Source organism: Lycium barbarum, chromosome 2, assembly GCF_019175385.1.
Source record: "Lycium barbarum isolate Lr01 chromosome 2, ASM1917538v2, whole genome shotgun sequence".
NCBI classification, from domain to species: Eukaryota; Viridiplantae; Streptophyta; class Magnoliopsida; order Solanales; family Solanaceae; genus Lycium; species Lycium barbarum.
This window is the reverse complement of record NC_083338.1, coordinates 24,430,293-24,442,174: the sequence shown is the minus strand read 5'-3', so window position 1 is coordinate 24,442,174 and position 11,882 is coordinate 24,430,293. Positions and strand designations below refer to the sequence as shown.

The 11,882-nt window shown below is 37.9% G+C and overlaps 1 protein-coding gene across 1 annotated transcript; it reads left to right on the top strand.

Moving 5' to 3' along the window:
* Positions 1-2,403: 2,403 nt before the first annotated feature.
* On the top strand, positions 2,404-3,606 carry LOC132628463 (uncharacterized). Its single transcript, XM_060344242.1, has one exon. It carries the CDS (start codon positions 2,404-2,406, stop codon positions 3,604-3,606), a length of 1,203 nt encoding a protein of 400 aa, XP_060200225.1.
* The last annotated feature ends 8,276 nt before the right edge of the window (positions 3,607-11,882 follow it).

The following is an 11,882-nucleotide window of genomic DNA, read 5'->3' as shown; positions in this document are numbered from 1 at the left end:
ACCCCTAGATTATTCACATATTCTACAACCTTCAACTTTGAACACTAAGAATAAAACTACTACGTCCAACTATGAAATCCCTATAAAGAAAGTGAACTACGTGCATGGTGAGCCAATGGTTGAATATACCATGGAGGAGATCAAGCATATGATTTTCCAAGAAGATTTGGAGTTTGCAGTCATTGGCAAATTCAGTTATGGATGGCCAGATTTGAATTATTTACGTAATTCTATTCCCATTCAATGTGAGTTGAAGGCTAAGTGTACGATAGGCTTGTTATGTAATCGACATGTTCTTATAAGGTGTACATTGCTGGAAGATTACGTAACACTAATGTCCAAGCCTGCTTTCTGGATCAAGGATAAGCAGTGGTATTATTCCATGCGTACGTTAAAGTGGGATCCTTGGTTTACACCGGAGGAGGAGACTAGTATTGCCATTGCATGGATATCATTCCTTAACCTAACTCCTAATTACTATGGTGAGTCTTAATTATTCTCTATGGCATCAGCAGTGGGCAGACCTCTAACTCTAGATCTGGCCACGAAAAACAAGACTCGACCTAGTTGTGCTCGAGTGAAAGTGGAAGTTGATTTGCTTAAAGATCATCCTAAAAGAGTTGCTATACAAGCTGTTGCTAGTACTGGGGAAACTAGGACTACGTGGGTGAACATACAATATGATTTCCTACCTGAATATTGTAAAACATGTTGCCTACAAGGTCATAATGAAGAGGGTTGTTGGAAACTCAATCCTAGTCTAATGCCTAAAGATGATACTGAAGATGAAGAAGCTGAGGTAGAGGTTGGTTTGGGAGAACCAGAAGAGGTGCATGTTGACAATGGTAAACAGGTTGTAGTTGTCAAGGAGCAAGGTCAAGTGAGTAACAAGAACAATCAAGCTGCAGTGGCTCAAAACAAGCAGTCAGCTGTTCAAGGTCATAGAAATGGTCAATGGCAAACTCAGGCAAGAAACTCAATAAGGGCAGAAGGGATGTCATAAAAATTTTACAAATTGGTAAGGTTATAGGCAACACACATGATCTATTCAAGGGACAAGTTGGCAATGGTAAGCAACATATGAATAATACTGGTGCACAGATGGTTTTTAAAGCCAAGACTCAAGAAACCAAAATTCCACATAATACTGGTGGTTCTCAGCAACATACCAATCAGTTTGAAGCTTTATGTGATAATAATGAGGTGCATGATGATAATGATGTGCATGAGGATGTATTGGAAGTTCAGCATGAGAAGGGTGCACCAATGCAGAAGGCCATGGTTCTCACTGCAGTTACTGATATGTAGGTGGCTAAGGGGAATGAGATTGTGGATGATGTGCCAGCAATGATCAAGGACAAGGAGAAACAAACTAAAAATCAGGTTGTGGATCCAAATGTTGATAATCAAATATCAACAATAAAGAAAAGACAACTTATGAGTGCAACTAATGCTAGGAATGCTCTTGCATGTGCAGTGTCTGTTGGTTCTCCATTGAATCAGATTGGTAGGGTACAAACTTCAACAATGCTGAATCATGTGGCAATGGATCAAACACATGGTTTTGAATTGCAAGTAGATTAACTTACAATGGTGGAGAGGCCTTTGAATGTGCAAAGGATAAGTATTCTCCTAACAAGCAAAGGGTGGATTCCCCTTTTAAGTTAGTGGAAGACTTGGTAACCTTGAATCAAGTTTGTCATGATGTTCCATCTACCTCCTTTGCTACTGATGAAGGAGGTATAAGACTGTGGAGTGAACAGATAGAGGAGGATATGGAGGATAGAGAAATTCATACTGACAAACAGGATGATCAGACTAGGGAGTTTTCTAGTCCTTCTCAGACTGCTTTGGAGGTAATGTTTGGTAAGGAGGGTGTGCAAGATGCAGGAAATTTGCAGGATAAGGAACATAAGTCCTTAAACCTACAGAATCATGTGACTAGTGCTGCTGATGCTAGCCAAGAAGTGAACACAGAAGTAGACAAGCCTGAGGACAAGGCTTCCAATGCTAAAAAGAACCAAAAGAATTCCAAATGCAATTCAGCAGAGACCTTACAGGTAAAAAAGGCCATTTCAAAGGAGATTGCTCAAGTCACAGGTGCAGATAATGAGGGAGTTAAGCAGGTTACAGTACCATCTGGGGAGGTGCTGAGGGTGGATATGGATGAAGAATCAACTGCCCAAAACTTTCAAAATTTAGCAAGAGATGGTGATCTATCACCTAGGCAAATTGTGAAAGGTGCTGGTGGAGGCAGAAAGAAACTAGCAAGTCAAAGCACACCTCAAGTTCTTGGGGTGACAACAAGGAGAGCCAATTCTAAATCCCATAATTAGTGATGAATGCACTAATTTGGAATATTAGATCAGTAAATACAAAAAAGCTTTTAAAAGGCTTTTGACAATGCATAATAGACACAAGTTTTTCCTGGTAGGCCTTATGGAGCCTTTTCAGCAGTCTTACAAGTTGGAAAGCTACAGGAGGAGATTGGGAATTGACACTGCTTTGTGTAATGTCTCTAGAAAAATATGGGCTTTTGTCAATGAAGACTACCAAGTCACAGTTCTGATTGATAGTGTGCAGCAGCTTACTTTAAAACTGCACAATGTGAATTCTGAAGAAGACATGATTGTCACACTTGTATATGCAAAATGTGACAGAATGGAAATGATTGAACTTTGGGATTCTTTGTATTATCTAGCTTCTGATATGACATTGCCATGGCTTGTTGGTGGAGATTTTAATGTCATATGTTATGAAGAGGAGAAGTATAGGGGTCTGCCAGTGTCTTTGAATGAAGTGGAGGACTTTAGACACTGCATAAATACATGTAACCTTACAGACTTGGGTTACAAGGGCAGTGGTTTCACTTGGTGGAATGGGAGAGGTGCTGAAGATTGTGTGTTTAAAAGATTGGATGGGTGCTTGGGTAATATTGAATTTCAGCAGCTATTTCCAAGCCTGCAGATGACTCACTTGATCAAGCAAGGATCAGATCATTCCCCACTTTTCATAGAATGCAAGGATCAGGTTCCAAAAGTAAGGAAATCCTTCAAATTTCTCAACTTTTGGGCCAAACATGATACTTTCATGGATATAGTTAAAGCAAACTGGAAAACTGAGGTTCAAGGAAATGCCTTCATGATATTCAGTTCCAAATTGAAAAATATGAGGAAGGCACTGTCACAATGGAGTAGAGCAACATTTGGAGATATTTTTCAAAAAATCTCTAACCTTGAAGAAGTGATCAAAGCTCATGAAGGCCTTTTTGAGGAAAATCCAATTGTGCAGAATAAAGCCAAGTTGAGACAGGTGGAGGATGAGCTGACTAGAGTATATGCTCTAGAGGAGGAATACTGGAAACAGAAGGCAGGTATGGAGTGGTTCCAAGATGGTGATAAGAATTCTAAATTCTTTCACAATTATGTTAATGGTAGGAGGAAAATGCTTCAGCTGAAGAGGGTTCAAAATAGTCAAGGGCAGTGGCTGGAAAATGAGAATGACATTGCAGAAGAGGCCTGTGATTTTTTCAGGATCAGTTTTGTTAGCAGCCTGAAAATGGAGATCCTGCAAGATTTGATATCTTGCATCATGTCCCTTCTATGATCACAAGGGAACAAAATGAGGACTTGGTTGCATGGCCTACCAGAGAGGAAGTAAAACTGGCAATTTTTGGTCTGAGCAGTAGTAGTGCAGGAGGACCTGATAGTTTCACAGGTCTGTTCTTTCAAACATGCTGGAACATTGTTGGAGATGATTTATTCAATATGGTATGGGATTTCCTTAGAGGTTTTGACCTGCCTAGGAACATAACTCACACACACACCTTGTTCTTCTGCCTAAAAAGAATGATGTTCAAACTTTTGGTGACATGAGACCAATAAGTTTGAGCAATTTTGTGAACAAGGTAATTTCTAAAGTTATGCATGAAAGAATGGTGCATCTGTTACCAGACCTGATTTCTCAGAATCAGGCAGGTTTTGTGAGAGGCAGAAGCATAGTAGAAAACATTCTACTAACTCAAGGGATCATAACTGATATAAGGCTGAGAACTAACAGAGGCAAGAAGAATGAAAATGATGTAGTGCCAAATGTGGTCATGAAACTAGACATGACAAAGGCCTATGATAGGTTGTCATGGCTATTTCTCATTAAAGTACTGAGGAAAATGGGGTTTTGTAAAAGATTCATTGGTCTGATCCATGAGCTCATAGGTGACAATTGGTATTCAGTCCTTATAAATGGCCAGCCACATGGTTTCTTCCATTCTACCAGAGGTGTCAAGCAGGGTGATCCTTTATCATCAACTTTGTTTATTCTTGCTGCTGAAGTATTGTCAAGAGGTTTGAATGCAGTTCATGATAATCTGTGGTATACTGGTTTTGGTTTGCCTAAGTGGAGTCCAAAAATAAATCATCTAGCATATGCATATGATACCATAATATTTACATCTTCTTGTGAGATCTCTTTGAATTTGATAATGGATGTCTTAACTCAATATGAGATTGCATCTAGACAGCTGATAAACAAGGCAAAAAGCTCAGTATATTTGCATGACAAGGTGGATGAGGCAACTGTTTTGAAAGTTGAGAGAGTTACTGGCATCAGTAGACATGTTTTTCCTTTAATGTACTTAGGCTGTCCTATTTACTATAGTAAAGCATGCTTGGCCTTTTACTCTGATCTGATCACCAAAGTAAGAAACAAGCTTCAGGGGTGGAAAGGCAAACTGCTGTCATTTGGTGGAAGAGCCACTTTGTTGGCTCATGTATTACAGGCAATGCCAATCCATCTACTATCTGCTATGGATGCTCCTTCCTTTGTGATTGATAAGCTAAACAAGATATTTGCTCAATTCTTTTGGAGCAATTCTATTGGTGAGGCTAACAGACACTGGGCTAAATGGCATGAGGTCTGCATGCCTAAGGAAGAAGGTGGACTTGGATTTAGAAGGCTAGAGGATATGTCTATGGCTTTGTTTTCAAAACTCTGGTGGAATTTTAGAACCAGGCCTTCTTTATGGAGTTCATTTATGAGCAACAAGTACTTAAAAAAGAACAACCCAATTCTGGTACCTTGGAAAGAAGGCTCTCATGTTTGGAGGAAAATGCTGAGAGCAAGGGATGCAATTAATCACCTCATTTGGTGGCAACTCAGAATGGGCTCATCTTTATTTTGGTTTGATAATTGGTCTGGGTTGGGACCACTCTATTATCTTACACCTCCTGATTTTTACTGTGTTTAGAACATCAATAATGTTGCTGATATGATTATAGAAGGCAGGTGGAATGAAAATATTCTGAGGAACTTGCTGAACATATACTGCATGAAGTACACCCTCCTAGTAGTCCTGATGAACTTGACAAGCCATGGTGGACACTGGAAGCTAGGGGTGAGTTTTCTGTGAAATCAGCTTGGGAGTATTTAAGGTCTAGAGGTCAGCCTAGGGATGCATATAAGAAGATTTGGGTGAAAGGCCTGCCATTCAAAATAGCCTTCTTGATGTAGAGGGTGTGGCATTTCAAAATACCTCTAGATGATGTGATTAGAAGTTGGGGATACCATATGCCATCAAAGTTTTTTTGCTGTGATGAACCTACAGAAGAATCAGTACCACATATCTTTTTTAAGTGCCAAACTGCTCAAAAGGCCTGGTTTTATTTTTCTGCTGCTGCTGGTATCAACATTACAGGCTTGAACTTGCATCAAGTGATTACAAAATGGTGGACTACTGATACACTAGCTAGATTGAAGCCTATTTTTTATGTTATTCCCTCTATAATTATATGGGAGTTATGGAAGAAAAGAAATGGGGACAAGCATGGAAATAAGGTCTCTACTAGCAGGGTCATATATCAAGCATCAAGCAACATCCAAAAGCTGGTGAAATTAAGAAAACCAGGCATAAGATCTGTCCCTCATAGATGGTTGGAAATGTTGAAGATTCTGGAGAATTTTGTGCCAAAGCTTCAAATTACAAAAGTCATGTGGACTTTACCTGCTGCAGGAATTTGGAAGTGCAATACTGATGGGGCCACTAGAGGGAATCCTGGCAGGAGTGCCTATGCATTTTGTGTAAGAAACTCTGATGGTGACTTGGTTTATGCAAGTGCCAAGGAAATGGAGGAAACTACTAACACGGTATCTGAAGCAATGGCTTTGCTTGGTGCTGCAAGATATTGTCTGGAAAAGCATGTGTATTCCTTTATTCTTGAAACTGATTCTTTACTGATGAAAAAGATTCTGGATAGAGAATGGAAGCCTCCATGGAATATTATTCATGCAGTAGAGGAGATTTGGGATATAATGCACAATGCTGATGTTCAAGTACTGCACATAATGAGGGAAGGAAACCAATTAGCAGATCATTTAGCTAATTATGCATTGGATCATGGAGAAGTGAATGTAGCCTCTTTTGCAGAACTTGACTCAATAGGAAGGAAGATTCTCAATAGTGACAAACTGCAATGTCCCTATCGGAGAATCAGAACTGTCAAAACATATTTCTGATGGATGATGAGCCTGAAGATCTGAGTTGGTGTTGGTGCTGTGCAGATAATTTACACTCATCATGTTCAAGGCCTTTTGGAGGAGAACATGATGAGGCTTTATACACTAACACTATTTTATATTTTGCAGGCACACATTATGCATGGAGACTGGAAGATTACAAGTTTTCTGGAATTTTTACTGAGCATTGTATCATGGATCCTATTAAATTTGGAAAGGATATAATGCATGCTGAGTGGAATTTCAACTCTTCCCAAGTTATTCAAATACTTGGAACCATTGATCCTACTCACATAGGAGATGACATGGTCCATCTGCTAGATTACACACACCAGAAGATCAACTTGCTGAGAGTAACTTGGAATTCTGAGAATAAATTTCAAGTTCTAAACAAAGCTGATCACATGCTTTGTCCTATTGATCCTATTCACATAGGACATGATATGGGAATCTCAGGATTTGATTGGATGGTAGTACTGGACTCATACAACAAAGGGACAAGAAGAAATCAAGATGGCCTTGTAAGACTGATTTTTGAAAGTATCATGAATCTGTATAATCATTTGAGGATGACAGGTGTTCAGGAATTTCTAGAACTGCAGGCAAATCCTTACAGTTGCAATCGGTTCTTATATGATGACAAATCTTTATGCAGTGGTATTAGCACTTTGTGCTCAACCTGCAGAGGAGATGCCATTATATGGAGACTGGTTTGGCTGCTTTAAGGAACATATGTGCATCAGACATACTACCTATAGATTACAGAATGCTTCAAGCATCAGAGGAACAACTTCAGTATTAAGGTCACCCAGATTTTCATGCACCAAGATAGGACTATGCATGCAATATCTCAGGCAGATAGTGTACAGTAGTATATCATATGTATATTGCAGTATACTACCTGAGTTTTGGAGGATAACGCTTGTGTTACTGGTAGACAAAGGATATACATGTGCATTCATGAGTTTTTACAGGATTGCAGGCACTGCTATGCACAAGTACATTGCTGATATACACAGATATACATCTGATATACATGGAGTGTTGGCCAACTTGTGTATCAAGGGATCAAACTTGGGACATATCTTGGCTGACAAGAGGAAGAACAACATTCACAAATGCATAATAAATGGAATTAGCAGTTCATTTACACAAGTTTTAATCTTTTACCACTTTCTTATTTTAGCAATTTGTAGTGCCAACTTAAGTCATCATAGAAGACTTAGGTTGGTCCTTAGTTTAATTCTTGCATTTTTATTAGCCATTTTGGCAATCTTTGTAAAGACTTCTTAATTGTTGTTTTGAGAAAATTTATAAAATCAGCCCTGGGCCTACAAGCCTGGTGGAATTTATTTTAAAAAAAAAAATTGGTCAAAATATTATAGAATTGTTTTCAATAATATCATAGAAGTATACAAAATATCACTTATTTGAAATTGTAAAAGAGTTTCTTTTCTGTGATATATTCAGATATATTTTTTATATTTAAGTTATTCTGAATTTGATGTATTCCATAAACGAAATATATGATTGTTGATCGTGCACATTATATACTTGGTTATTGACATATATGTGTTTGTTAAATTGTTATTTTTTTGTACTTCTATCAGTATATATTGTATTCTGATTTTTAACATTATTGTATTTTCTAAAAAACAAATGTTGATTGGCTTCATATTAAGAAATTGTTTCTTCCTTTTTGGGAGAAATGGTGTCCTATATAGAAAGCAAACAAGCCCTCAATCTAAAAGTATAACAAATCATCATCTACAAAAAAACTCGAGGCAGATAAGTTTTCATTTCAAGATTATTTTCAAAAGCGAGCTTTCTAAAATTTAAAGTATTTTTTTAATATTTAAACTATTCTAAATTTGATAGTACATAAACGAGAAATATGGTTGTTTGGTCACACACATTACGTCCTAGCTTGCTACTTATACGTGCTTATCCAATCTTTATACATATTTTTCATACTTCTATATATATATATATATATATATATATATATATATATATATATATATATATATATATATATATATATTATTTTCTAATTTTTATACATTATTGCAGAGAGCTTAAACAATGAAACTGAAGAAGATATTCCACTAAAAAAGAGGGAAATGGTGGAATTTCTTTTTCTCCTTTTGGGCTAGCATCTTTCAAGATGCAAAAAGATGTATGGATAAACAAGGTCCAAGCTCACGAAAAATTCAGTTTTCTTTAAAGTGCAGCAGCTTAATTTTACTCATCATGATTTCAATTTTTTCACCTCAAGTTCCTACAATATAGACCATATTTTCTTATTTTGAACTCAATTGGAGATTATGGCCTCATTTGTTTGCACTTAATGGAGTTCTGAATCTGAATGGTTCAAACCTTAGGCCATTGAGTGCATTTGTTTACATTAAGATCTAAGCACTTATTTAATCTGAATAGGTCTTAATCATTAAGATCTTGAACCAAGTCTTAATATTATTAAGAGGTGCTTTTATATGGATAATGTAACACACCGTAAATTTGGATTAGGTGGAGATGTGTTAAATGAGTATTAATGTGACATTTTTGACATATGAAGTCCTATTGGGATGAGTATGGGTGGAGATAGTTGTTTTGGAATCAAGACAAATAGTGAGGTGCTAAAGGTTCGATAGAATCAACTAAGTTTACGAAAAGTCTGTCTTCCAGCCCGATTTCATGAAAATCCATTGAGAATTTGACAAAACTCAAAAATGTGAAAGTTGTAGCCCGTTGAAATGCCTTTTCAACGGTATGTTGTGGAGCCGAAATGGAGCTCTGTACAAAGTGTTATGTCCATTTTACTGAAGACAGTGCAGCGGCACCCTTGCGTCGCAAGGGTGGCGCAAGCAGAAGCAGTTCGGACCAAAATTTTGCCTTGTGCGCTACACGTGCGCCAAGGCTGGCATGGGAGTCTTAGTTTTCCAGGTTATGTATTTTACTATATATTTAAGGTCGGGGTTTATTTCTCCAACTTCCCCAAGTGCGAAAAATGACCTAGAAAGAGATAGAACTCATCCCAAGCCTCAAGAACCCTTTAAGGTAAGTTTTAATGATGATTCTAAGTTGATTTCAATTCTCCAATACCTTATTAATACGATTAAACCCTTCAAATCCATAGATAATCGATTGAGACTTGGTTTTGGACGAAAGAACCCTAGAATCCGAATTCAAGAGAATTAAACGTCAAAAAGGTAATACCTTCTTCCTTTAATCGATTATAGTTTTGTCTTGATCACAATAGACTATAAGTTCATGAGATATGAGTTGATGGCCTTGATAGAAAAGCATGAACGGTTATAGGTTTGGGTTGTTGATTGTTGATTATTGATTAAGGGTGTTGTTTATCTCATGGGTGATGAAGAATGGTGTTAATTATATCTAATTGAGATCGTAGAATCACCTAGAAGTAATAGAATGGTAATTGGGTGAAGAAAACACCATTAATGAAGATTGTGGAGCTTTATGCCCACCAAGTGTCTAATATTGAATCCCTTTGACTTGTATTGTTATAGATTAAGGTTGAAAGGTTTGACGAACGTTGTGTTACGTTCAAAGACCGGAATTAAGGTATGTGAGGCTAACTCTCTACGTTTGGGAATGTTAATGATTCTCCCTACACAACGTTCTTTTGCAACGATATGAATTGCCTCAGAAATATAGTTAAACTTAGTTCCTTGAATAGTTGCAGAACTTCTATTCTTTAGTTTCGTAACTCGTTCATGACTTTCATTTCGAACGTTGTGAGCTGAGTACGTAATTAATATCAACTTTTGTTTGATACCCATGAGTCTTAGTCTAGAATACTCAGTATGTTTATAAACTAGTTAAAGTTTCAGTTCTCATAATCAGTGCTTGAATATATGTCTCAGTTTAGCAATGTTCATTATTCCAGTGATCTCCGTTCCTTAATAATAATTAATGAATATTGAACATATGTATTTTTCCCGAGGGCACAGTCTCATGTATATGTATACTCGGCCAAGGCCAAGGCCATTGACTGATGCACTTACTTGGCCAAGGCCACTGATTTGTGCACTTATATTGGGCCGAGGCCCCACATATGATTAACTCAGTTAAAACAGGTGGATTCATATTCACAATAGGGAGTACCTATTACTTTACTTCTTTTGTTTAGTTCAGTTATCAGTTTTAGTTCAAATGATATTACCTGTTTATTGATTTGGGCTGCCCTTTCCCGAGCACCCCACTTACAGTTCTTTCATTCAGTTGATTTACATACCAGTGCAATTTAAATGTACTAACGTCCCTTTTTGCCCGGGGCATGCATCTTTCGATGCAGGTAACGATTTACAGGATGACGCATCTGCTCGCTAGGATCTCCAGTATCAGTTGATTGGTGAGCCCCAGTTCTTTAGGGGCCTTATCAAATATTTACAGTGTCATGACCCAAATCAGTGATCGCGCGGGCACCTACCCATTCCCACTTGGTAGGAGAACCCGTCCCTTACTTGACTTCCAAAATTAACATATATAAAAGTAAATAAGAAGAAATTGCAGTCTCAAATCATAAATAGATAGTCATGTGGAATCCTGCACCATAAAACCCCTGAATCTGGTCTGAATAGTACAAGAGCAACAAAGTACATATGTCTGGAAAATACAAGTATGAAATAAACATCTTTCTCAGAATGGGAAAATAAAGACAGAGGGATAGAGAAGCCTCCGGGCAGCGAATCCATCAGATGCTCACCCTGGACACTCGAAAGCCTAGCCTCGAGATCACACTCGAAGGGTAGAAGTGGAGCCTACTATGAACTCTGCACTCAGAAAAAGAGTACAACAAGGTAGTATCAGTACATACACCATGTACCGGTAGGCATCATAGGCCGACAACAGTTAGATAATATATATAAAAGAAAGAAACTGAAAGATAGTCATGCGAGCAGTCTAGTAGAATCACAATACAGTCCAAGAATAAATAACACACGTGATAGGAATACCAAGTAGAATCAATGTAATATATGAATGAAGTAATGATTGCATATGCAATGCAATTATATGCACTGGCCAACTGTCTGTCTCCGTACACACATGCTACAGACGGATAACCTCCTCCACGTCTCGACAGTCATGACCTATGGGGGACCCGCGAAGTTCATGTACTAGTCACTCCGCACACAGCCCAGAGATGACTTCCATAACGCCAACCACTCCACACACAGCCCAGAGGTGGCTTCCACATCACTAGCCATTCTGCACACAACCCAGAGATGGCTACTATATCAAATCTGTCCATAATCTAGGATGTTCCCTTCTCACTTATCATCATCAATACCAATCACAGTTCCTATCAATGTATCATGCAAAATGAGTATGAATGCAATGCATAA

Bases quoted from the DNA above. Each gene is read 5' to 3' on its own strand.
- LOC132628463 (XM_060344242.1), top strand. From the start codon at position 2,404: ATGCATAATAGACACAAGTTTTTCCTGGTAGGCCTTATGGAGCCTTTT.